Here is a 27,538-nt window from a genome sequence, read left to right as displayed (position 1 = left end):
AACCCCACAACCATCACTTCATCCACACTTATGTTTTTTAACCTTTGGACTACATTCATTTGGAGGACAAATTGGATTATGACACTTTTTTGCACACAAACGGATGCAACACTGAGTGGAGTACTTTGATAGTGCTTTGATAGTATTTCAGAACTTTTTTGGTTTTTAATTTAGCTGGGAGCATAACATTTTTTTTCGTTAATAAACATGACATAAGATGAATATCTCTCTTTCTGTGACAATAAGATTACAGCTTAGAGGCATTTTATCTTTACAACAAAAGTGGAAATAATTATAATAAATTAAAGTAATGATAAACTGGGATTGCGAGATAGATTTACCTGATTTAAACTGCACATCTCCGGGAATATTTTGGATCGTTTTTGGACCTCAAAGTGGTAAAAATATATACCTCTTTACACTGTAAAAATTCCTAGTTGCACTTAAGTTGAATCAACTTGAAATTACAATTAATTTAAACTTTCTTGACTAGCTGCTATAAATTGTACAAATTATAACTTAAAACTATTACATTTTATTTGTATAATTTATAGCAACTCACTAGTGAAGAAAGTTGAAATAAACTGTAAATTTAAGTTGCTTAAACTTAAAAATTTAAGTGCAACAAGAATTTTTGTATTTTATATTTATTAGGCCTAGATATAAATATCATATAAGAAACATGTGTTTAATTTGTATAATTTTATATTGGCTGTGCAGTTGAATTACGAATCTGTGTTACATGCTGATAATTGAAATAATTATTCAAATAAATATTTTTAATGAATACTTTATTTGCTACACCCATACACTTAAAATTAAATTAAGTATATTTGATGTCTAAAAAAACAATAATTAAGCAATAATCATTGTCTGTTGACAGATATGAGGGGAACAACCCCAATGTCACAGGTACAGGAACAGTAAGTGTTAAAGAAAGAGACAGACAAACCCTCATTCAAGTGCAGACAGGTAGACAGACAGACAGACAATCTGATGCCAACTGTCTCCTCTGTGACTCTCACGGGACGACTCCTCCTGCTGTTGCTATGGGCAACCCACCTCACCATAGCAACCAACTGGCTGTAAGTTGGATTGCCTGAAAGGACTTTTTTATTATGCTATAACTTGTAAAATATAGCGACATAGTTCTTTGTTCACACTGTTCTTTTTATATTTCATCCATATTTAAACTTATTGTGACCCTTTCTGTGAAATCCAGGTTGAAGTCTCATAATCTAATTCTGAGATTAGCATCAGAGCTTTGACATAGCCTTACTCAGTCATATTAAAGATTATATTATGATTATATTTTGACAGAATGTTCTTTACATTAAGATTTTATGTAAAAAACATTAAATCACAAAAAATACTTTATCTGGGACTGGGTCACAATTTAGCAATGTTTTTTTCCTTTAGACATCAAGTTACCTCTGTTAACTACATGCTGTTTTTTATTTTGAGCACCTATATACCAACATCTAAAAACATTTATGTGCATTATTATCTGTTATGGACATTTTTGTGACACTGTTATTTGTCTAATTTGTTACTCCTTCTGCAGCTCACTGGCACGTTTGCCACGCTCTCGTCCTGTGTCTGGTGCAGAACCATGTGGCCGTCTAAGGGGGTTGACGCCAGGCCAAGTTGGGGTGTGCCGGGCACGGGGGGAGGTTATGGAGTCCGTGCGAAAGGCTGCAGAGATGGTCATTGAGGAGGTGACATTTGTGTGCATTCTGTCTCTTATTCATTTATGATTTAAGTCCATCTGTCAAGTTATTTTAGATGAAACAACTTAAAATGAAATCACTTAACAAGTGGTTTTCTTTTCAATGTTGACATATTTCCTGTTATAACAGTACGTTTGGGAAGGATATTCATATATACATTGCGATTTGTTTTTTTCTATTACCGCAGTGCCAACATCAGTTCAGAAACCGACGCTGGAATTGTTCCACTACCCCACGGGGGATTAATGTGTTTGGACGAGTCATGAATCAAGGTTACAACATTGCAACACACAGCATCCAAATAAAACATCTAAACATATTGGATTATTAAACAATTAAACTTTAAAACTGTATTGACAATTTACTGTTTATTTTCCTACTGATTGCTTGGTTTGTAAAGGTTTCACAGAAATTATATATAATTCGTCACACATTTGTATCTTTTTTAGCATTATGTCCTGGGGCATTGTTTTCGTGGGTATAGGTGAGGTAACAATTTATACAATGATTAATGAAACTTATAAGTTCAGTATAGTTGACACTTCAACCCTAATGTTCAAACCAAATATACGTCATTGAATAGGTCTACATAAAAGAGTTTACTACTATTCTAATAATAACTCACAAAATGGCTTTAAAGGACAAATCGTTTCAGTTCTGATTCCACATTTCAGTGTATTTATGCTCTCTTTAGGAACCCGTGAGGCAGCCTTTGTCCACGCTCTTTCATCGGCTGCGGTAGCCGTGGCCGTGACTCGGGGCTGTAGCAGAGGAGAGCTGGAAAGGTGTGGTTGTGACCGAAAGGTCAGGGGTGTCAGCCCAGAGGGTGAGTACAGAAACACCTTCCCTATAATCCGCATAGGAAAAACACACGTGTGGCAAACAAATACCCGTCTCTACTCCCACCCCAGGATTCCAGTGGTCCGGCTGTTCTGATAACCTCTCGTACGGTGTTGCATTCTCTCAGACTTTTGTGGATGAGCCCGAGAGGGCTAAAGGCATGTCATCAGGACGGCCGCTCATGAACATTCACAATAATGAAGCAGGACGGAAGGCAAGAGGTTTTCCATTCACTGTTATCCAGCTATCAGTGTGTTTTGGTTTTCTCATGTTTTTCTGCCCCTATTTAGGCGATTCTTCATAACATGCAGGTGGAGTGTAAGTGCCATGGTGTTTCCGGGTCATGTGAGCTCAGAACCTGTTGGAAGGTCATGCCTCCCTTCCGCCGGGTTGGTTCTGTGCTGAAAGAGCGCTTTGATGGAGCTACAGAGGTACAGTATGCTGCATTTGTAACCAATGGACCTGTGATCGTACATGACCTCTTAAATATTGGTGTATTTAATGCTTTAATAACATTATCATGTCAGGTACGACTCACTCGCATAGGCTCTCGCACAGCTCTCCTTCCACGAGACTCACAGGTGAAGCCACCAGCAGCCCGTGACCTGGTTTACCTGGCATCCTCACCAGATTTTTGTCGTTTAGACCCAGACAATGGCATCCCTGGTACTGCAGGACGACGCTGTAATGGTAAAAGTGTACAGAACCACTGACCACCAAACACTCTTCTGATCTTCTACAATATAATTTGGCTCTTTACGTGTTTTTCTCTATAGGAACCTCAAGGTTGGCACCAGATGGCTGTGAGCTGCTATGCTGTGGTCCAGGGTTTAAGGCAGGCCGAGCAGAGGTGGTGCAGCGTTGCTCGTGTAAGTTTTCCTGGTGCTGCTCAGTTCGCTGCCAGCAGTGTAAAAACACAGTGCTCATACACACCTGCCGAGAATGAAGCTCACCTGAAAAAACACTGCTTGCCACCTCTAAATGTCCCATGTGAGGATGACAACCAACTCCACACAAAACTACTATTATATTATCTCAGTGGCGGCCGGTGACTTCTTTTTTTCGAAGGCGCTAGATGCGAAGTTCGTCACAATATGTATGTAGCCCGTCATGTGTGGGGTTCGTAATTTCAAAATATGTGTTTCCCGCGTTGAGTGAACCTATGTGCATCACGTGTCTTGTCAAAATAAGTGCCTGCTGCAGATCCGTCTAAAGGGTTTATGATAAAAGAGACGCTCGCTTTTGCCAGATAATCTCATGCGTAATCAAAGTTTACTGTTAAGGAAGTGTCTTGCGTGTATTTTGTAAACGTGAACGTCTCTTTTATCATAAACGGTTTTGACGCGTGTGCAGCAGGCACTTTTTTGACATAACACGTGATGCACATGGTTCACATGACGCAACAAACACATATTTTGAAAGCACAAGCAACATGCATGACACCCTTAAACACATATTTTGAATTTGCGCCCCTCGGATGAGCAGTCACGAGCCGCCACTGTTACATCTTCGCTTTATCTTCATTGATGCAAGGGCAGCAAGCTCAAAATCCATTTACTAAAATGAAGAATTTGGCTGCTTATGTTAAGGTTTACTCTATTAGAGCATATGTACATGGTATTTAATCACTTCCATAATTCAACATTTAAATCTGAACAATGTTGGGAATGAACAACAGCATAATGTTTATCCAAAATAAATGCATTTTTTTAAATGTATGTTGTAGAGCTTAAGTTGTGTTGCAATTGTGGTTTTTTTTGGCTGTTATGTAACAAAAAAACACATTTAGTAATCAATAAATCAAGTAAAATAAAAAAAATGTCTGTAGCCAAATTGTTTTAGTGCACTAGTGACTTCCATAGTTTTGTCTTTTCTTACTATGGAAGTCAATGGTGCTTTCTGCTTGATTAAACGTATCTTTCTTTGTGTTCAGACACTTGAGGGCAAGTAAATAATGTCAGAATTTTATTTTTAGGGGGGAACTATCCTTTAAAATATGGTGACATGTCTTTTAGTACAGCAATGGTGTTTTTCTTTATTTCCTTAAATTCTCAAATGAACATGAAATACAAACCACCAACTAACTTGTTCAGACAACGCTTGTAAGCTGATATTAACCCCAGAATAACAGAAGGAAAATATGTTAGTATTGTTCATAAGGCCTTTGTTTTAATCTTAGGTGCTTTCTCCCTATTTACTGTATTTATAATTTCTTTTCAGTTTGGCGGTTTATTTATTTGAGTTTATAATCTTTCAAGGCTGAATTACACCTGCATACACTCTCCATCATATATGTGACTAAGTCTTAATCTAATTATGACATTTGGAGCATCAAGGTTTGATTTCTATCACTGATCTCTGACATGACCTCAAGTGAAGTCATTATAGAAGATATCAAGGTTATATGTTCACCGAATGTTCTTTACATTACATACATAGGATGATTTTATGTAGCAAATCACACAAAAAAATGACTTTAGCTGGGTTTCCACAGTCTGGGCCACATGTTTGTTGTGGCTTGTACTGCTGCATAGCATCTTCTGTTTCATATCTTCTTATTGCCTGTAATTTACAGTCTTCTAAAATAAAGTTTTACATCTCAAATGCAGAAGATGGTTTGTAAATTATAAATAATTATACACCACATTACCATTTATGCAAATACATGAATCGCTTAATAAGCAGGGTACAAAAATCAGTTGCGTGTCAGCATCACTTTTTTTTACAAATATAGTGAGATTTCAAACACTGCAGAACTTGACTGGGAAAAGGACTCATTTCAAACTGTCATCATCATCATCCTCCATTTTACTCTCATGGTTGATTTTTCTAATTATTACATTTTACATTGTTATTTTATTCATAAATCTCAATCAAATGGTCTAACAAAAAATAAAATAATAAAAAACTCAAGTTTAAAAATGTGTCACCACTAAAATCATTCACCCAAGAGGAAAACTATATTAAATACATCAACCTCAAGTCAAAACAAATAGGAGAAAAAGGTGTTTTTCTAAATGGCCAGAAGAAGGCCCTGCATTGTTAAAAAAGTAAATAAGAGAGATTCTTAATACACTAAGAGAGATTCTAAGACGATGTACCACGGAAGAAGAGAACAGCCTTGCTCATTTGGGGTTGTGGCTAGAAGGGATACAGCAACGGCTAAAATCTTGTGAAATCTCACCGGATGACCGCTGTTTTCATCCTAATCCTATTCCCAAACCTAACCCTAAACCCAATAGCTTGATAGATTTCGGCATTAACTTTGAGCAAAGCACATGACAAATGTGTTTGTCGAGCGTTCAAATGTGTAGGCATCTTGAATCTTTCATCTTTGATGGGAATCAAAAACCTGAAGCTTTTCAAAATTGAATCTTATGTATTGGTGCCCTCAACATGTTGTTGTAGACAGATCACATGAAACTGCGGCGTAAATAACATCTAAGGCATTAAAGTGGATTTATACTGTGACATACGTGCATAAAGCGCACCTGTATCTATTCTTTTTTATCAGGGGGGTTATTGTTTTGTTTTCAGGTGGCTCCATTGTTTTAAAAAGATTTAGAAAGGCACGGTGTGCATGTGTTTGTTTGTACCATTTCGTTATCTCCAGTTTCACATAATTTTTTGCTGTTTGGTTCCCATTATTGTTATCTATTACATCTCTTTTCACTTTAAAGCCAATCCCCAAAACCCCGCCAGAACGTTTTGTTTACTCAACCCCCCTCTTGCTGATCTTTCTATATGAGGATGCAGCACTTCTTGGATTTTGTCTCTTCAAGCGCTGCAAGTATCGCCTCATCGAATACATTCTTCAGACCTCTCTGAGGCAAACAAAGAGAACATAAAAGTGAAATAGCATTTGTGGTACGTCACATGGGTTATAAAGAGTAAAGGCAGCTGTGCGGATTGTATTTTTACCTGTGTAAGGGCGGAGCACTCTACGTATTTGACAGCTCTAAGGTCTCTTGCCAGCTTCTCTCCACTTTTGGGTGATATGGGTTTCTGGCTGTTTTTGGCTAGTTTTTCAACAGTGCTTCTGTCGTCTCTCAAGTCAACTTGAGTGCCCACCAGAAGGAATGGAGTGTGTGGACAGTGGTGAGAGATCTCTGGTACCCACTGAGGAAGAGAAGTATAGAAGAGCTACTCATGAGTTCCCAATCTCCCTGTTTACCAAAAAAGTCAGGTGCTTGTAAAGACAGAGTATTTGAATGCCCAAAAACATCTGCTGTGTACCAAAACTAAAACAAACATGTACATGATATAGTGCCATAGACAGAATACAGGTGGAAAACAAGCAGGAAAACACTGAGAGAGTGCTGGGAAAAAGACCCACCTTTACTTTTACGTTCTCAAAGGAGGAAGGAGAAACGACAGAGAAGCAAACCAGGAAGACATCTGTCTGCCGATAGAAGAGAGGTCGAAATACTTCGTAGTCTTCCAGACCTGAGAGAACAGAAACAATTGGAGGTTTAACCTTTAAGGTTTCTATAACACTCTCTAAAAATATAGGAATATGGAGAATTTTAACTCGGTCATAACCCCCGTTTTCATCCTGTACCATCTGCATTCCGGTACTCATTGACTCATCCAGTACAGTGGGGGTTAAATGTCGTATTCTGAATGGTCAGTTTAAATGTATTATGTTGGGTTTGGTCAAGTAGTGGGGGTCAGTGGTCTTCTGATTGGTCAGTTTGAATGCATCATGTTGGGGTTAGTCACATGGTTAAGGATAGATAATAAAGGACAATGTTTGCATAAGATCTTTGTCTTCTGGTTCTTTGGGCTGGTCTCCATGAGCTCTGCTCTTGGACTCTACTCCTTCTCTATGCTTTCCTTGTTTAACTGAGCTCTGGGGTTCAGGCCATTAGGCAAAGACTCCAGTTTTCATTGATTCCTCTCTTTCTTCTAAACTTTCTTTCTTTCTCTGTTCTCTATACTATAAGGTAATATCACATGCATTGGAAACAGTTAATTGTACATGTATTATTCACCATTTGATGCATTTATAGTGTTACCATTTCAATTGTAGCTTTAAGTCATACTGTTATTAAACCTTTTAATTTATAAATCTGTTGTTTAGTTGTGATCTAATGGTAATATTTAAACGCTACATATCGCAATATAATATATTCATACTCTAGCAACACTCTCCGATATATTGTGTCCGAAACCTGGGAATGATTGCAGTTTTGTTCTATTTCCGAAACCTTCTGAAATCCCTTCAATGTTAAACAATAATAACCTAACACAAGCGCACCACATATTTATAACCTTTACTTGTCTGCAATAATGATGAGATGACTGTTTAATAATAAAATAATGGATCACATTTATTATACATGATGCATATTAAACATGCATGTTTTTGGACTGTCTTCAGGGGCATTTTATCTTTTAGACTAGTCGACTTATTGTTTGCAAAACTATTTATTTAAATGACTGCTAAATTAGTCAAAGCGCACATTAATAATTTATATATACATAATAATTACAAACAGTACACACTCATATATTATGCAAACACAAACTTTTATTTTGTATGCGAGTAATCACAAATAATTGCTTGTTCTTAATGATAATTTTAGGAGGGAACATTCCTCAAATGAAACCCTGTCCCCCAAAGTTTTCTGCCTGTGTGCGAGTCCAGACCCAAATTTTGAAAACCCCTGATGTAGACCGCATTACCTGATGTGTCGGTAAGCTGCAATGTATACGATTCTCCTCCAATCATGATTGGGGCATCATAGCAATCAAACAGCTGCACAAATAAATCCAATTACTAAAAGGATTCTTTAAATAGACGGTTTCAGTGGCAACAACATAAACAAACAGCTTTTGTGGCCCAAACTTAATTTCCGATAGACTTCCACATAAAATCAATAACAACAGAGTCCCTCTAGAGTAGACTATTTCTGATAACAAGCTAAATAAATAACCAGTAAATAACCTTAGTACAAATCATAGCTAAAGCATATCAACTATAACACTGAGCTAACATTACTGTGTAAAATGAATGTATACAATGTTAGCTACAGATCCTTAAATTCTTGCCTGGCTGACGGTGACACATGCTCACCGTCTTCCTTTTGGAAACTGAAACAGTTTTCCACAAGGTTGTTTCAGAGGTCGGTTTAGTCGGTAGCCAGATCGACAGACAAGTACAGACCTGAAGTTAACTTTCGGGCCAAGCATGAATCGCTGAAACATGCGTGCGTCCGATGAAATCAAAGTGAATGTCCGGTCTGTAGTAGTTGCTCAGTGTAGTAGTTGATACAGTTGATATATGAACGAAGGTCATTTACTTTTTTTGTTATTTGAAATAAACGACTGTAAAAAGGCTCTGCTACTGATCCTATGTGGAAGACAGGAAGTTGCGTTTAGTCCACAAAAGCCGTTTGTTTATGTTGTTGCTGCTGAAACGTCTATACATGTCACTTTTATAGGCTGATGATAGCAAAAAACACTCTTACAACAAACACTTTTAATTAAAATACACCACATTTCAAATCAGATGCCAGAAAAACTAAACATGAATCTTCAATAATCTTAGGAAACTGTACACCTCCTTATTTTAAACAACACAATGCATGCAAGACTATTTGTTTCCCACTGTGTCTTCTCCCCTCAATTTCTAATCCAGAGTCCAGCATCCTTACCGTGGGATCATAATCGTGTGGATATTTGCTGGCCATGTAGGAGATGAGGAGGCGGGTCTTTTTAGCCGCATCATCTCCAACCACCACACACTTTTTAGTCATCATCTACGGTGTGTGAAATCAACGGGTTAATATTGGACCTCCTCATGAGACTGCAAATCAATACCTTTAACGTGAATCGAATTCCGGCTTTTCAACTATCCAGTCCCATGTGATTTACTTTTTAGACACAAATGAATACATAAAGAATGACATCAGAGAGTGTACTTCCGCATATGAATGCTTCTGGAAGTAACGACTTTTATCTTCTACCTTGATTGTTCTTTATTTGATCACAATCATTTGTTTGTCCTCGAACCTCAATTTAATCCAGTCGTTTTTAGTAATGGCATATGGCTATATTTATAGACAAACTTTAGAAAATAAACAATATGGTGAAAAACACCTGTCAAGCGGATCACCGATTAACATCTTTATCATTGATTCGAAGAAAAGAACACAGCACGAGACGAATCTTAATAATCATAAAAATTAGCTTCAACACTAGAATAATTGAATCATATTTCCCCCTAAAATAAAGTTGAGCTCATTACAAAAAAATCTAACTACAATACAATAAATTACGACTAATTATGAAAAATAAAAGTCTGTGATAAGAGTCACAGATATTTAGGAGAAGTTATACCCAGATACGTCATATATATCCCTGGTACTGCAGGACGACAGTGTATTGGTAGCCTATAAGTGTACCACTGACCTCAAAATATTCTGCTGAATTATAATTCAGATATTTCCATGTCTTCTTGTGTCTGTTGGAACCTCAAGGATGGCACCAGAGGTGGTGCAGCGTTGCTCTGGTGCTGCTCATACAAACCTGCCGAGAATGAAGCTCACCTGGAAAAACGGCATACCTCTGTTTTTTGTGTTGCAGAGGATTTTAATTGGGCTGTTAGGTAACAAAACACATTTAGTAATCAATAGGCTTGTTCGACTTAATGTGGCGCCGCAACAACCGACAGCCAGATGACGTCAAAGTACCGCGTGAATGAGTTCAAAGAAATCCTATGTCGTCTCGCTCTCGCGATACTTTGATGTCATCCGGCTGTCGATTCTTGCGGCGCCGGATGAAGTCGAACATTGTCTGTAACTGTTTTTGATTTGAGCATTCACTTCCAAAGTATTTTCTTTTCTTACTATGAAAGTCAATGGCGCTTCTGCTTGATTAAGCGTATCTTTCTTTGTGTTCAGAACAAAAACATTTGTAAAGGTTTGGAACATCATGATGGTAAGTAAATTATGTCAGAATTTAATTTTTTGTGTGAACTATCCTTTAAAATGGTGACATGTCACTTTTTAAATAACATTATATTAAGATAGTACTGGAGTTTTTATTTATTTCCTTAAATGCACATGAAATGCAAACCACTAACCAACTAGCTCAGACAACGCTGTTAACCCCAGATTAACAGAATGAAAATATGTTAGCATTGTTCATAAGGCTTTCAGTTAATACTGTTTGATCTTATCTAGAAGTGCTATCTCCCCCTTTCTTGTATTTCTATTTCTTTTTTTTTTTTAGTTTGGCTGTTTATTTATTTGAGGTAATAATCTCTCAAGAGTGAATTACACATGCATACACCCATCATATATGTGACCCTGTGAAATAATATTTGGATTAAGGTTTGAGTTCTATAATTAATTTAAATCACTGACATGAACTTAACCAATATTGAAGATATCAAGGTTATGTTCACCAAATGCTTTTTTTTACATTACATACATAGGATGATTTTATGTAGCAAAAATCACAATAAATTACATTAGCTGGGTTTTCACAGCCAGGGCCACATGTTTTTTTGTTTCATATCTTATTTTGTGTAATCTACTGTCTTGTAAAATAAAGTTTCACATCCCAAATGTAGAAGGTGGTTTGTTAATTATAAATTAACTGCGGTTAACATAACCTCATTTGCAAATACATGAATCACTTAATAAGTAGGATACAAATATCAGTTGCGTGTCAGTCGCATCACTTTTATTACAAATATAGTGAGATTCCAAACACCGCAGAACTTGACTAGGAAAAGGCCTCATTGCAAACTGTCATCATCCTCCATTTTACTCTCACGACTGTTAAGATTGATTATTCAAAATATTACATTTGAAATTGTTATTTTATTAATAAATCACAATCAAATGGTACTCTAGCGAAAAATAAAATAAAGTCTTTTAAAAAAAACTCAAGTTTCAAAATGTGTCACCACTAAAATCATTCACCCAAGAGGAAAACAGTAATACATTTAATACATCATACTCAAGTCAAAACAAATAGGGGAAAAATAAATTTGTTTTTCTAAATGGCCAGCAGAAGGCCCTGCATGGCTAAGAAAGTAAATGCACCTAAAAAGAGATTCTAGGAGCATGAACCGCAGAAGAGGAGAACAGCTTGGCTCATGCAGGAAGAAACAATTGCTTTTAAACCAAGACTCCATTGGCTCCCACATAAGGTCCCAAACTCTCTTACGCCTTTTAGAAAAAAAATCTAACGCAGGTCACACTGGAGAGGATATGGCCTTAGAGAGTCTGGTTTATATGGTCACATAACACTCTGATCCATCAAAAAAAAAAAAAAAAAAATTCAAACAACTGTTAAAATATATAAAATTGTTATTATGTTTATTCCGTATCAATGCCATTATCAGTGATTAGAGCTTTACTGAATGCTCAAACAATCACATACGCTTGCTTTTGTGCTAGATTCAGTCTAGTACATCCTAAAGGTTGAGGTCTAAACAGAACAGACAGAACGGAATGGAACAGAACCTGCCTACAGGTGTTGGTGTGAGTCACATGTCTAGAGCGCCAAAAATCGACATTAAAATCTAGAAAACAATCCCTGTAATACAACATAAGGGAAATTTTCCAAAGATTATTTTTTGTGCGTGCGAAGATTTTGCAATCCAGCAAAAATGCTTCACTGAACCGATCCAAGAAGCCGAGATACAGTTTACTGCATACACACCATCCACAGGTTAAAGACCAAACAGCTGAGCCCTGCAGAAGCGCTAATCAGGGCAGTCAGCACGTTTTTGAAATGTTGCTGCTTTGCGTGAAGCACATGACAAATACAGTGCGTCCGTCCAGCGTTCAAATGTGTAAGCATCTTAAATCTTTTATTTTTGATGAGAATCAAAAACCTGAAGCATTTCAAAATCGAATCTTGTGTATTGGTGCCATCATCACGCTTTTCTAGACAGATCACATAAAGCTGCGGTGTAAATAACATTTATAGCATTAAAGTGGATTTATACTGTGACATACATGCATAAAGCGCACCTGTATCTGTATCTATTCTTTGATTGCAGGGAGGTTATTGATTTTAGGTTGCTCTAATTTCTATAAAGATTTAGAAAAGGCACGGTGTGCATGTGTTTGTTTGTTTGTTTACAATACCATTTCGTTGCCCATTATCTCCAGTTTCAATTCATTTTTTTGCCGTTTTGTTCCCATTTTTGTTTTTTTACCAATTTTAACTCTATCCACTTCAAAGCCAAGCCATACCAACATTAAAAACCCCATCAGATCATTTTGTTTACTCAACCCCACTCTTGTTGGAGTGAGCGCATCACTCTCTGCTGATCTTCCTACAAGAGGATGCAGCGCTTCTTGGGTTTCGTCTCTGGAGGTTCAAGCGCTGCAAGTATCGCCTCATCAAATACGTTCTTCAGACCTCTCTGAAGCAAACAAAGAGAACATAAAATGAAATAGCATTTGTGGTACGTCACATGGGTTATAAAGAGTAAAGGCAGCTGTTATGTCATCATAGGTGTGTGCGGATTGTATTTTTACCTGTGTAAGGGCGGAGCACTCTACGTATTTGACAGCTCTAAGGTCTCTAGCCAGCTTCTCTCCACTTTCGGGTGATATGGGACGCTGCTTGTTTTTGGCTAGTTTTTCAACAGTATTACTGTCGTCTCTCAAGTCAACTTGAGTGCCAACCAGAAGGAATGGAGTGCGAGGACAGTGGTGAGAGATCTCTGGTACCCACTGAGGAAGAGACAGATTAATAAAATGGTCAACTTTGGCATACATCTACTTAATGCATAGCTTTAAAATCAATTTATGAGTTCCTATTCTCCCTGTTGACCAGAAATAAAAACCAGTACTTGTAAAGAGAGGGCATTTGAACTCCAAACAACACTATAATGAATCTGTACATGATTTAGCACCATCAACACAATAAAGGAGAACTGTAACACTTTTTTTATAGGCGAATCATGACATATAAGTCTAGTTTATAATCAGTAACTTAAGTCAATAAGCCTTTCCTTGTTATGATCGCACATAGTTAGACAAGCAGGAAAACACTGTGAGAGTGCTGGGAAAAAGACCCACCTTCTCTTTTACGTTCTCAAAGGAGGAAGGAGAAACAACAGAGAAGCAAACCAGGAAGACATCTGTCTGCGGATAGCTGAGAGGCCGAAGTCTGTCGTAGTCTTCCTGACCTGAGAGAACAGAAACAATTGCCATTGATTTTTACCTTTCTTCTGCTTTAAGAGTCACTGAAGACAGCACTTCTGAACAGAGCATAGCAGCTAAAGCCTTGATGCATCCACATAACCACAACGCCAAATATGCAATAATTAAAAAACAAAGGTTAAGTATATAAGGATTTATCCGTTTCCTTCTGTATCCCCAGTAAAACATATTAGATATAAGGGAAATCACTTAAAGGTTTAGTCCATTTTCTTTAAAAAAAAAAAAAAATCCAGATAATTTACTCACCACCATGTCATCCAAAATGTTGATGTCTTTTTTTGTTCAGTCGAGAAGAAATTATGTTTTTTGAGAAAACATTCCAGGATTTTTCTCATTTAAATGGACTTTAATGGACCCCAACACTTAACAGTTTTAATGCAGTTTAAAATTGCAGTTTCAACGGACTCTAAATGATCCCAAACGAGGCATAAGGGTCTTATCAAGCGAAACGATTGTCATTTTTGTCATTGTCATTTTAAAAATATGCACTTTTAAACCATAACTTCTCCTCTTTGCCGGACCTGTGACACAACAGCGCGACCTCATGTAATCAAGAGGTCAGGGATGATGTATGCGAAACTACGCCCCAGTGTTTACATGTGTGGAGAAAGAGGACTGTTCCGACGTTGTTGTATGTCAAATTATACTAATTAATGTCTTTGTGTCAGTTTATTGTTTAAAATGGTCTGCAAATGTGCGTTTCAGATATGTAACACGCGACCTTACGACATCATTATGCAATTATGTGAGGTCGCGCTGGTGCATCACGCGACCGGCATATTTTTTATTTTTCTTGCCAAAATGACAATTGTTTCGCTAGATAAGACCCTTATGCCTCTTTGGGATCATTAAGAGTCCTTTGAAACTGCAATTTTAAACTGCATTAAAATTGTTAAGTGTTGGGGTCCATTAAAATGAAAAAAATCCTGGAATTTCTTCTCGACTGAACAAAGAAAGACATCAACATTTTGGATGACATTGTGATGAGGAAATTATCTGGATTTATTTTCAAGAAAATGGACTAGTCCTTTTAGGTTAAGATTAAAAAGGGATCATTAATCCATAAATGAAAATTCAGTCATCATTTACTCACCCTCATGTTGTTCTAAAACTGTATGAGTTTCGTTATTCTGTTGAACACAAAAGAGGATATTTTGATAAATGATTGTAAGGACACAGTTGATGGTACCCATTGACTTCCATAGTATTTGTTTTTTCCTACTATAGATGGGTACTGTCAACTGTGTAGTTAACATCATTTATCAAAACATCTTTTGTGTTCAGAATAAAGAAACTTATACAGGTTTCGAACAACATGAGGGTGAGTAAATGATGACAGAATTTTCATTTTTGGGTGAACTATCCCTTTAAGGTTTCTATTGTTCATTGTATAACACTATGGTTAGGAACTACTAACATTATACCAGCTGGGCAAATGTAAAGTTCATATATATATATACACACACACACACACACACATATACACACATATACACATATATACATATATATATACATATATATATATAGACGAGTGTATGAGCAAATGAAAACGATTTCATTGTGACAGTGGCAGGTCAAAGTATAGAAAAGGTTTAGAAAAAACAAGTCTTATAAAATACAGTAAGAGAGATTTTAATCCAAATACACCAACACAGATCACACTTACTTTAAATCCATTTTAAGGTTGTATTTTAACCCTTTGATGCATACCTCAAGGTCTTAAGTGACAGGGGTATCATTCACTAAGCCTCCCTCTTGGCTTGTTTATTATTTTTTTATTGAGTTAGACCTTCATCTTTTTAGTATTTATGTATATTTGTCTTAGCAACAATTTAACAAGATAAAAAAACACAAACATTTAAAATATTATCTGTTTTACAATTTAAGGTATAAAATGTATAGGATCACTAAAGACCCGAGGTATGTAATAGAGTAAGTTAAAAATAATAAAGTCATGTTAGCTAAACAAATTATATTTTTCATGCTTTTTGTTATGGTGTTATCGTGGGATGAAACTACCTACAGAAAGTGATCTAGACTACATTACCTGCCGTGTCGAAAAGCCCCAATGTGTACGGTTCTCCTCCAATCATCACTGTGACAGCATAGTTATCAAACACCTGCACAAATAAATCCCATTACTAAAGGGATTTTTATCACTGATAAAAACAACTCAATAAGGCTGATGATAGCAAAACACAATAAGTACAAAACCAAAACACAATACTTATAACTCAAACACCACATTTTAAATCAAATGACAACACTAAACACTTATCAACAATAATCTAAGCCAATGGCACACATACCTGTGAGCTCCTTATTTTAAACAAAACAATGTATGCAAGACAATAATAACTGGCATTATTACTAATAATAAATCCATCACTTTGTCCCCACCCCCTTAATATCTACCCCAGCACCCTTACCGTGGGAACATATTCAGATGGGAATTTGTTGGTTGTGTAGGAGATGAGGAGGCAGGTCTTTCCGACAGCTCCATCTCCAACCACCACACACTTTATAGTCTGCATCTATATGGTGAGAGATAATCGCGTTAACATTGATATTGGTCCTCGTGAGACTGAAAATACCTGAGACTGAATCATTTCCTTCTTTCACTGTTTCGAGTGTTCACAGTCATGTCGTGCAGGTTTAATGCATTTACTAAACGCCCTAAGTGATGTGATTTGATTTTAGACACAAAGGAAGACGTAGAGAATGACATCTAGAAGAATGTGTCGATTCAGAGACTGTGCTTCCGCATATTAACGCTACTGAAAGGAAGACTTTGCTACTTTCTCGGTATCACTCAGTTTTCTACCTTCATTATAGTTTATTTTAACACGATCGTCGATCATTTGTTTGTCCCTAAACCTTATTTTAAACGTTCATATTTAGTAATAACTACATATGTAAAGCAGCTTTAAACAATAAACAATATAAAGTAGGTGTCAAGTGGATCATCGATTAACCTGTTTATTATTGAATCGAAGATAAAACACGACACGAGAGGAATCATATTAATCACTAAAGTTAGCATTCAACACTAGAAAATTTGAATCATAACCTATTTCCCCCAAAATAAAGTTGAACTCATTATCAAATAAATCTTAGTTCTACACCAAATGATGACTAACGCTACTTACAAGAAATTTTGTACAAATAAAGTCTGTGATAGTCACATGGAAACATTTCGTATATGGGGAAATTAAGCAGTAAATAAGTAAATCAGAGTTGTGTAATGAAGGCGACAGGATGCTGCGGGGCTAAGCTAACGCGCTAACACTTCACAGAGGGCCACACACCGAGCTAAATCAAATTTACACAACTAGAAAACGCCAACGGACGTATATGACATGTAATTATGAATAAATCGGCAAAATACCATATAAATAAAGATACAAAAGAGACAAATCCATTACCGTTTCTCTCCGGCAACTAGGCGTTGGTTACGTCCGGGTTTGTAAGTATCAATCTGACGTGAATGAAAGCGAAAAACGTCTTGGCGTAGATGCAGCGTTTCAATCAGCCTTCCCACTCTGCGATCACTCCCAACACAAACTGTAGTTCCATAGCGGCCGCTAGGGGCGCAATGTCTTCTGTAAAAATACATCACATTCTAATGTAAAAACCTGTCAAAAATCACGCATCCTTCTGTCGTTCCTCTGTAAAACACAAACAGAAATGTAAGTTTCACAAAACATGTCCACAAAAATTGTCCATGTGGCATGGGACAACATGAGTAAATAGTGAGTGTACATGGCTAAAGTGTACATGGCTAAAGAAGTTGCCCTTTTAAAACGTTTTGAGAGCTTTTTACTGGATTTTGGGGACAATAACACTAGTTTGCATACAGCACTTTATTGTTGTTCTAATTTATGAACTTTGCACACTAGTTTTCGTTGTATTTAACTAAACATTGCAGTAGACACAGATTATGCAAGATTTACATAATCTCAAATCTTGGAAAATAACCTGAATGCGATATAGCTAAATGTATTAGCATTATAATAAAAACTTAGTTCAAAGTACAGTAAATTGGGAGCTGTTTTGACAACCACGTGACCCGCACTGGAAATCAGAGTGGAAAGATGGATTTCCCTTCCTTGAGAAGTTCTCTGCATCCTGTACGTGCACTGCCATCTAGCGATTACCTTATTAGGGCTATGCTTTCCGTTTCACTATTAATGCTCTACATTTGCTTAATTGTGTTTATTTATTTAGTTTTAAATGTTAATAATGACATTTTATAAATTCAAGACTGTTCTTCAAAATGCTCTTTTGCATTTCTAAACACTGCATCCGTGAACTGGGAAAAAATGTGTCAAGATAAAAGCCTCCTTCTTTTGCTTATCTTCTGTTACCTTCTTATGTCATGTTGATCATGTAAATCAATGTAAAACATATTTATGGGTTTTGAAAAAATATTTAAAATAATAGTAAAATTTTCAAATGCTGGTCACCCAAATATAAACGCATCCAATGAACCAATAACAATACTAAAGCTTTATAGTTCAGAATCATAAGGGCAATATAATTTCTGTTTGTATTTACTGTTTTCTTCTTAATCCCTAATTTCAATGTTCAAGATCGCCGCTTAAACTTTTATATTTATTCACCGGAATGTGGGCAGTGATATACCCCTCCTCTTCCTCCTCCTCCCCCATCTCGCTTTTCTGTTGACGTTTGGCTTTTGTGACTGTTTTACTAACAGCGCGTAATCGTCCTTTGAAAACCACATCTACCTTACTGGACTTTATTTTTATTGCGACTCGGTATCGACTTTGATCCAGCGCAATCCGAACAAACGCGCATATATCGCAAGATATTCGCCCAGGATCTTTAAGGTTTTGTTCTCTTTGTCATTCTGTCTTCCTGTGCTCATCTGCGGAGGTTATCGCCGTCGGTCCGTCTGCTCTGCGTGCTGTTATTTTTGGGCAACATCGACATCATTCACCCTAACCAAAACTGACCTTTATATTCAAAGCTCGATGGTGTTTTAAAATTCGTCGTGCATGTTGTTACGCTAGGCTAACCGCCAGTAATAGCTTGCGGGCTGCTCTGGATCAGCACTTGTCTGGAATATTCGAGCGCGTTCGCGTTAGGTTTAAATGTTCTGCAGAGCTGATTCAGTATACAGTTGTGCTATCTCACGCCGTAAATTGATGGTTTGTATTGTTGGATAATACAACCCGCAAGCTGAATTGTATAACTCCCCAGCAGAGACTGTTTTGCATATCTGATAGGGGAGCTTGATGATTGGTTGACCAATCAACGTTAACCTGAGGCGCTGTTGGGTTTCGATTCGAGTCAGAACTTAAAGTCAGAAGTCCGAGTTCGATCAAACCAAGGAGAAAAAAAATGTTTCGCTACTTGAACGATGTGGATGACAGCCCATACATGATGTGAGTATTACCAGTTGATTCACATATATTATGTGTTCCAGTAGCTTAATAGTTAAAGCAAGGTCATGGGTTCGAATTTCAGGGAACATTATTGATAAAATGCATGCTGTGTGTATGCAACTTTGTAGAGTTGGCTTGAGCATGGGGTTGTATATTCAAACGTACCTCTGTTTTCATTCATTGTTTAATAGATATTGGAGAGTTCATAATTATTAGTTTTGAATATTAGGGGATTACATATATAAGTCCCTTTGGAATAAAATGTTTGCTAAGTGTAAATGTAAAGTAAATGATGCAAATATATTTGAGCTCTTATTTAAGGGTAATACAAGCAAGTGTATATTGTGCATGTTATACTGTGATAGGGATCCGTTTGCGGCACACAGGCATCAGATGAGCAGTATGTTCGGGCCATTTGGCATGGAACCGTTTCCTCTGACCCCTCAGATACAGCATCCACGTGCACGCATTCAGGTAGACATCACAACCTTCAAAACCACACAAAACATGAATAACATGGCTTTCAATTCAATGTCGAATCTGGCACCTTGCTGAAGATGATCTTTGCAGTTTGTCTTTAGTCTGAGTGAACTTGTGGCTGTTTACATCAGTGCATTTTCCGTTTAAAATTGTGTTTTAAAATTAAAATGAAAACAAAAAGATAGACTTATGAAACATTACCATTAACACACACTGAGCATGTGTGTACAAGTGTAGAAGAGCTTACTACTCTAATAATAGCTTATCTCTTGCCACAGTGTTTTAACTGCTTATACCACAGGGCTGTTGAATGCTTTATTCTTGAGAAATGTTCCCCAGGTATGCATTATTTTTTGATAAACACACACCTGTCAAATGTTTTAAAATAACCACCAGAGCAATGTCTTATCAATGTCTGTGGTAGCCGTGGTATGAGTGGAATAATTGACTTCAGTCCTTTGAATTATTTGAAAATAATGCACACTCCGCTTTGCATCGGTCCAAATTAATACCTTGGGTCTGCATTATTTTCGGATAATTCATCGGCCCGTCATCAATTATTCCTTACATAACGGCTTTAATTTTTTCAGCCGTTTATGTTGAATTTTATAACTAAGCCCCTGGTTTTAGTTTATACTGCAAGTGACAGAAGCAGGCAGGGCTGTGCACACTGCTACATGCAGCTCAAAGTCAGAGCGTTTATAATAGTATATATCCATTAGGGGTGGGCAATGAATCGCCTGTTTTCAGATGGACTGGCATTTACTACACAGAGCCGTATTTTACAGAGAAGCTAGGCAAAATCGTGTTCATAACCGTGGACAAGTCTCCTCCGATATTGTATGCGATTTTGCTGACCTTCTCTGTGAAATACATCGCTGTGTAGTAATTACCGCTCCATCTGAAAGCAGGTGATGCCGATTTACTACTAATCACGAAACTGGCTTTACTTAAGAATCACAGGTGATTTATCGCCTACCCCTGATATCCATCAGGATACATGTTAAAAACATGTTGGTATAGCGTTTATAATCTGTGGCAATAGTTGGTTGCACAAAGTTCACTATTTAGGGTGCAAACATCTGTTTGAAGGCATATGTGCGCTGTCATGTTAAAGATGGCTATAACATTATTTGTTCTCATTAGGTGCAGAATTTTTATAGTAGTGCTTGTGCACATGTTTTGGGTGTTTGTGTTATGAATAAACACACAATGTGCTTACTGTGTGTACAATGTGCAAACTCTGCAAAGCCTGTCGTTCTATCTCATGTTACCGTTTACACGATCGTTGTGGTTGGTCACTGTCATCTTATGGTAGCGTAATGGTCATACGATAGAAGCTTGAATCAGAGAAGGATACGCAATGATCCATGAAGCCCCAATTATGGAACGAATGTGTGGACATACGCCTTCCTTTTGTCGTTTGTGTCCGTCCACATTACAGCTCACACCCCAAGTGTGCAGCACTGCAAGGATCTCAATTTACGAAGGTTCGAAAACTCTAGAGTAGTGTGTATGCCGGACGTAACTGTATCAAAAGTAATTCGCTTCAAAACGAAAATGCACTAATGTAATGTAAAAGTAATCTTTAGATTGTATTAAAGATTAATGGGATGGTTCACCCAAAATTATAATTCTGTCATTTACCTACCCTTAAGTTGCTCCAAACCTGTATAAATTTCTTTGTCCTGCTGAACACAATTTTTTTTTTTTTTTTGAAAAAGGATAGTGAGCATGCAGTTGACGGTACCTATTGACTTCCATAGTAGGAGAAACAAATACTATGGAAGTGAATGGGTATCGGAAGTTATGTGCTTACCATCATTTATCAAAATATCTTCTTTTGTGTTCCATAAAATAAAGAAACTCATACAGGTTTAGAACAACATGAGGGTGAGTAAATGATAACAGAATTAAAATTTTGGGGTGAACTACCCCTTTAAATTCTCATGTCATTTTCCCTTTGTAGCCACAGGCTGGAGCCCTGTCTCCTTTCGGCATGATGGGGATGGTATGGACTTGTTTTTTTCTCATTTTATACCCAACACAGTTTTACTTTTCTGTCTGCTTTGTTACTTCTCTCCACATCAGTAAAAATTAATGAAAGTATTCATGCACTATCTTGGATTTTAAATATTGGGTTTTGTCTCAGGGTGGGGGATTCATGGACATGTTCAGCATGATGAGTGGAATGATGGAGAACATGGTGAGTCTTATGGTGTCCTGCCCGATACATTTCAGAGCTATTGCAACGGCACCAGGGTTTACACCTTGTTTTACCAAGGCTTCAGTTTGGATGTAGACCTAAACACCACATCCTGTTTGAATACAGTTTAGTCCTGCACGTGATAGTGGTCATCTGGCACCTCAGATCACCTTTATCTTTCACTATTTCATCAGGTCTCCATTGGCCTTTCATTACTGCTCTTCTTTTTTCTCCCTGTAGGAACGTATCCCTGGTACTCCAAACTGCCAGACCTACTCCTCATCCACAGTCATCTCATACTCGTCCTCAGACTCTGGAGCACCTAAAGTCTATCAGCAGACCAGTGAAATGCGCACTGCTCCTGGGGGTGTAAGACACGCATAGACACAAACAGATACCCAAAAGTGTTATATTATAAATTAGAGCTGCACGATACATCGCATGCGATAGGAATGCGCATTTCTCGTCAGTAAAGCCGGTTCTTTGATTAGTAGTAAATCGCCAAAGAGTTGTAGTTCACTGACAACCGGGGCAATTTCACATTAATTATTGCGGACATATCGCCTGTGATATATATGTGATATGGCTCAGCTTGTCAGTGAACTACAGCTTTGTGTAGTAAATGCTGCTCCATTTGAAAGCAGGTAATGCCGATTTCCTGCTAATCAAGGAACCGGAATTACCGATGAGATGAGCTTTCCTATTGCATGCGATTTATCGTGCAGTCCTAATATAAATACATATTTAATGGTGATCACAATGCTACATTATATTATGCAGGGTTGTGATTGCCATAGACATAAAGATTAATGGTCAATTGATGTAGGTTTTAAGTGACCAATTTTTGAAAAATCTTGAATTTTTTTATCCTATGGAGGGACTTTTTTTCTGATAATAGCATTGTCTTGCACTTTCTTCATCTGTTTAACTCTTTTACCGCCAGTGTTTTTTAAAAAAGTTGCCAGCCAGCGCCAGCGTTTTTCATGATTTTCACCAAAGTTTAATGCCTTCCAGAAAATGTTCTTTTTTAAATATATAAACATACAATATACCAAATGAAAGAACAGACCCTCTGCTTTAAAACAAAAAAACGTTTCATCCTACCTTCAGTGGTTCTTTTGCAATCAGCTTTTGAATATGGGTAGGTTTCTGCAAAAACACCATATTTTGAGGAAAAAGCAGAGATAATTCCATTTTTTGTGACGGACTTTTCATAGAGATCCCATTCAGAGCGATCTTTAAAACAGACACGGACATGCAGCCGCTTGCCATAGGGCAATACTTCCGGGTTTAAAAAGTTTACGGAAAATCTCGTCATTGGCGGGGAAGCGTTTTCTCTTAATTGACGAGATAACTCTTTCACCGCCATTAACGAGATAAGAACCTAATCCACTAATCAAATTATGCAGATCGTAAAAAAGCAAAAACATGACCAAATTGCTTTGCTTGGGACTGTTCTGCAGAGTGCATGTCAGGTCTGCCCAAACAAAAACAATGTTTGTGGGAACCATGTTTGTTTTATTTTTTTGCTGCATTAATTACCATTTGCAAAACCATGGTTATTTTGTGGTAACAATTATTTAACTTTTTTTGTTTTTACTGTAGTAAAACCCTGGTTCATTTTTTTTGTAAGTGTGAGTACAAGGAAGTGTAGTATGCCGCAGATTTTGGTGTTCAGGGATACTTTGCTCTAGACCAGGGGTGGGCATTCCTGGTCCTGGAGGGCCACTGTCCTGCAAAGATTATCTTCCACCCTATTAAACACACCAGAATGTCATTCAGGTGTTTAATTTGGGGTTGGAGCTAAACTTTGCAGGACAGTGGCCCACCAGGACCAGGAATGCCCACCCCTGCTCTAGACAAAATAAGAAACAGCTGTGTTAAATGCAGAAAATAACCCTAGTCTGTTTATATGACCAGATTTAAAGATATTTTCCTCAATTTTATAAATAACTGATATCTTAAAGAAATAAACTAAGACTGCACAGTAATATAGAAAAATGTGTGAAATGTGATAACTTGGTAATTAATACAATATGCAATATGTTACTACTTTAAGTTTGTTACAACTTTATTAACATTTATGTAAGAACTGAAAATTATATAACAATCAAACATGTTTCACATTCTTTTTGATGGTAGATCATGTTTTAAATCTCAGAGATAGGGATGGGCAATATAAACGATATGCAATATAAACGATAGAAAATTGGCATACGATAGATATTTTAAATCTATTGCACTATCGCGATAATGCGTGTTAATGAAACAATCTACCCGCAAACTTTAGAGCCACAAGCTGCAGCCGAATAAACATGGATGAAAGCGTCAGCGAAACAGAGGAACTCGCGAAAAAGACTGATGCAACATCTATTTTTTGGATTTAAGCCATAAGTTACATAAGTTAACTGCTGCTCCACGCGCGGAATATATATAACGTTTTACTTACTTTTTTTAGCAGTTTGGCTTTTGTAAGGGTCTATATAACCTGTTCTGAAACGAGTCTATTGAAATATTATATCGCAATACATATAGCTATCGCAAGAGGCTGCAATGTATAACGCAATATGGATTTTAGGCCATATCGCCCATCCCTACTCAGAGAGCACAAAAGCGCAATTTTTTTTCCAGTCTCTGTTAAACCTGTGACTGTACATAGCTTTTTAAAGTATTGACATCATACATTTATGGCAAATTATTTTGATGTGCACATCTGCAATATATTTATATATTGTGATATTTCTATGTATTTTCCTAAAGGGACACTTTTTTTAAATAGGCTCATTTTCCATCTCCCCTAGAGTTAAACATTTGAATCTTACCAATTTGGAATCCATTCAGCCGATCTCCGGGTTTGGCGCTACCACTTTTAGCATAGCTTAGCATAATCCATTTAATTTGATTAGTCCATTAGCATCGCACAAAAAAATAACCAAAGGGTTTAGATATTTTTCCTTTTTGAAACTTGACTCTTCTGTAGTTACATTGTGTACCAAGACCGACGGAAAATAAAAAAATCTCATTCTGGTGTAATAATCAAGAACTTTGTTGCTGTAACATGGCTGCAGGAGGCGCAATGATATTACGCAGCAGCCGAAAATAGTCCCCTTAGTAATAGCAGGGGACTATTTTCGGGCACTGTGTAATATCATTGCGCCTCCTGCAGCCATGGTACGGCAGCAAAGTTCCATATATGCCTAGAAAATCGCAACTTTTAATTTTTACGTTTTAAATAGGAAAAATATCTAAACTCTTCGGTTATTTTTGAGCACGATGCTAAATGGTCTAATCAGATTCAATGTATTGTGCTAAGCTATGCTAAAAGTGGTACCGCCAGACCCAGAGATCGGCTGAATGGATTCCAAAACTGTAAAAATCAAATGTTTAATACTTACATACTTTAAAAAGCAGGAAAATTAGCATATTTTCAAAAAAAGTGGAGTGTCTCTTTAAAATGAACACAACAACAAAACGCACCAGTCACAAAAATGCATCTTTGTCTCTAAGGGTTTCTAAACTGTGTTTGTTTAGATCAGAGAGACACGTCAAACAATGCGTGACAGTGAAAGCGGGCTGGAGCGCATGGCTATAGGGCATCACATTCGTGAAAGGGGTCATGTGATGGAACGTTCAAGGAACAGACTAACGGGTGATCGTGAAGAGAGACAGGACTTCTTTAACCTGGAGGAGAGTGAGTCAAAAACCCCTTTTTGTATTCTTCTGTTTTTGTCACTTTTTCCTAAGCATCTGCTTATATTTAAGCTCAGACCTTTAAAAAATTATTGTATTCACTATTGTAAAAATATGCTCTGTCAGGTGAGGCAGCTGCCTTTGATGAAGAGTGGAGGAGAGGGTTAGGGCGGTACCGCCCAACTAATGCCCGTAGTATAGATTATGGACATGACCGGAGTGCGGGGGTGGGCCAGCAGCTGGCCCTAACAGCACCACCAAGCTCCTCCTCTCCCTCGCCTCGCCATGAATCACCACGCCACCATCATCATCAATCCCGCCCGCGATATGACTGGTAAGAGATGTGCCCAAATAAATCAATAAATGTTTGTTATGGATACAATATTTCTATGCTATACTCGTGTTTTTGCAATGTTTCTTCACTCTGCCTACAGGTAAAGTGAAGCACTCGGTGTGGAGTGATCTACCTGATGCTGTGAAAATAGAGGAGAAGAATAGTGAAGAATAATATACCCGAAGAGTCAAATGTTTGATAGTTCCAAACTGTCTCAATATGTGTAGTCAGCTCCTTATAGGGCAGTATGCTGGAATGGGGTGTCATAACACGGGCTGAAAGTTTTAAACTGGAATTTCATCTGGCCTGTGTACCTCATACCAACTTACTACTCTCAAAGCATACACACCAGCATTCATCATTCAACAGCTCTTTAACCTTGCGATTATACACACATACATATACATCTTTGTATTTAAATTAATTCTCATGCTTCCAATATTTCAATATCCAAATATTTAATTACACACTACACACACGTGCACACACACACACAAATTCACTGTAAAGTCCATATATGTTTGTGTTGACACTAGGGTGTCTGTGGGTTTAACTGTACAATGCTGACTAATTAAACTTATTACCTAATTAAAAGATCTTGTTACACCATTGGATGTCCTGTGGTTACTAAGTTGTTACTAAGTCATAACGGGAGGTGAAAGATTGAATACAACTTTACACGGACAAGGTTAGTGAGCCATTTCATCACACTCATCTCATAATGTTTGAGCCTTGTGGCGGGATGTTTTCAACTGTGTGTATTGAAATCTTTATTCAAGTGAAATGTTTTGCCCTTAAAGGAGTAGTCGACTTTAAAGATGGGGTCCATTGACTTCTCATAGTAGGAAAAAAATACTAAAGTAAGTCAATGGGCCCCATCTTTAAAGTGGACTACTCCTTTAAGTGACGGACGAATGCAAAACAATATTCCTCTAAATTGGCTTTGTTACTTTTTAAAAATCAGTAATGGGGATGTGAATTATAATATGTGCCATATAAGGTCAGTGAATGCACACTTTGAGACTGTTCATGTAACCTAATCGTCGAGTATGTCCGATGCATTAATTTGAGGATTCACATAATTTGGCATCAATTTTGGCAGAGGCTCTAAAATTCACTTCAATTTTCCCAAATATAGCCACCATTCTGCAGTTTCTCCTACCATCACGTTTCAAAAATGAGAAAATTTCACTGTCTTAACAGAGCCATGCCCTACACACACTTCTTTACAACTTTAACTCATATTTCCATTGCATACTCCGATTTTCCATTCCTTGTTTTTTAGTCACCCAAATACTCCATCTTTTTCTTTCCCTTAAAACTGCTCTTCTTAACTGGTTGTTTACATTCCTAAGAAATTGGCATGGATGGTGAAAATGTCTAATTTCATTCATATCATGTTAAACATGCTTATTTGCCAGTTAAATGTGGTCTTGATTGTGCTCCTGTTTAGCTCAGTGGTAGAGCATTTGGTTAGCAGCACAAGAAGCCATGGGATTGAACCCAGGGAACACTCATGCTGATAAAGATTTATACCTTGTAAAGCACTGTATGTAACTGCCAGATGCATAAATGTAAGTGTTATTCTGAATCTTGTTAACTGTGAAAAGATAAAGATGCAAGATCCTAAACATTTTGGCAGGAATCTC

The 27,538-nt window shown here is 37.2% G+C and overlaps 4 protein-coding genes across 5 annotated transcripts; 2 read left to right on the top strand and 2 right to left on the bottom strand.

Moving 5' to 3' along the window:
* Nucleotides 1-48: 48 nt before the first annotated feature.
* Nucleotides 49-5,224, top strand: wnt4b (wingless-type MMTV integration site family, member 4b). The gene is given in 9 exon segments (XM_065298290.2): nt 49-398; nt 884-1,085; nt 1,565-1,718; nt 1,918-2,002; nt 2,425-2,556; nt 2,642-2,786; nt 2,788-3,001; nt 3,098-3,260; nt 3,347-5,224. Coding segments are annotated over 8 exon segments (1,152 nt in total). The 5' UTR covers nt 49-398; nt 884-996; the 3' UTR covers nt 3,517-5,224.
* A 136-nt stretch (nt 5,225-5,360) lies between these two features.
* Nucleotides 5,361-10,199, bottom strand: LOC135788865 (cell division control protein 42 homolog). The gene is made up of 6 exons (XM_065298291.2): nt 9,987-10,199; nt 9,230-9,334; nt 8,259-8,331; nt 6,907-7,016; nt 6,492-6,689; nt 5,361-6,394 (listed from the first exon to the last, which is right to left on the bottom strand). The coding sequence occupies exons 2-6, from the start codon at nt 9,332-9,334 to the stop codon at nt 6,311-6,313; spliced, it is 570 nt and encodes a 189-aa protein (XP_065154363.1). The 5' UTR covers nt 9,987-10,199; the 3' UTR covers nt 5,361-6,310.
* Nucleotides 10,200-12,658: 2,459 nt separating this feature from the next.
* Nucleotides 12,659-17,331, bottom strand: cdc42l (cell division cycle 42, like). The gene is made up of 6 exons (XM_065245345.2): nt 17,197-17,331; nt 16,201-16,305; nt 15,819-15,891; nt 13,625-13,734; nt 13,079-13,276; nt 12,659-12,963 (listed from the first exon to the last, which is right to left on the bottom strand). The coding sequence occupies exons 2-6, from the start codon at nt 16,303-16,305 to the stop codon at nt 12,874-12,876; spliced, it is 576 nt and encodes a 191-aa protein (XP_065101417.1). The 5' UTR covers nt 17,197-17,331; the 3' UTR covers nt 12,659-12,873.
* Nucleotides 17,332-18,415: 1,084 nt separating this feature from the next.
* On the top strand, nt 18,416-26,498 carry mlf2 (myeloid leukemia factor 2). 2 transcript variants are annotated; one of them, XM_065298294.2, is made up of 8 exons: nt 18,416-19,179; nt 19,566-19,653; nt 21,629-21,670; nt 21,812-21,865; nt 22,106-22,234; nt 25,397-25,556; nt 25,682-25,889; nt 25,990-26,498. In XM_065298294.2, exons 1-8 carry the CDS (start codon nt 19,136-19,138, stop codon nt 25,991-25,993), a joined length of 729 nt encoding a protein of 242 aa, XP_065154366.1. In that variant the 5' UTR covers nt 18,416-19,135; the 3' UTR covers nt 25,994-26,498. The 2 variants fall into 2 exon arrangements, with proteins under 2 accessions (XP_065154366.1, XP_065154365.1); XM_065298293.2 differs by having other exon boundaries at nt 19,545-19,653.
* The last annotated feature ends 1,040 nt before the right edge of the window (nt 26,499-27,538 follow it).

The sequence above is a fragment of the Paramisgurnus dabryanus genome, chromosome 13, assembly GCF_030506205.2.
Source record: "Paramisgurnus dabryanus chromosome 13, PD_genome_1.1, whole genome shotgun sequence".
NCBI lineage: Eukaryota > Metazoa > Chordata > Actinopteri > Cypriniformes > Cobitidae > Paramisgurnus > Paramisgurnus dabryanus.
Note: the sequence above shows the minus strand (reverse complement) of the source record. Positions and strands in the feature narration are given on the sequence as shown.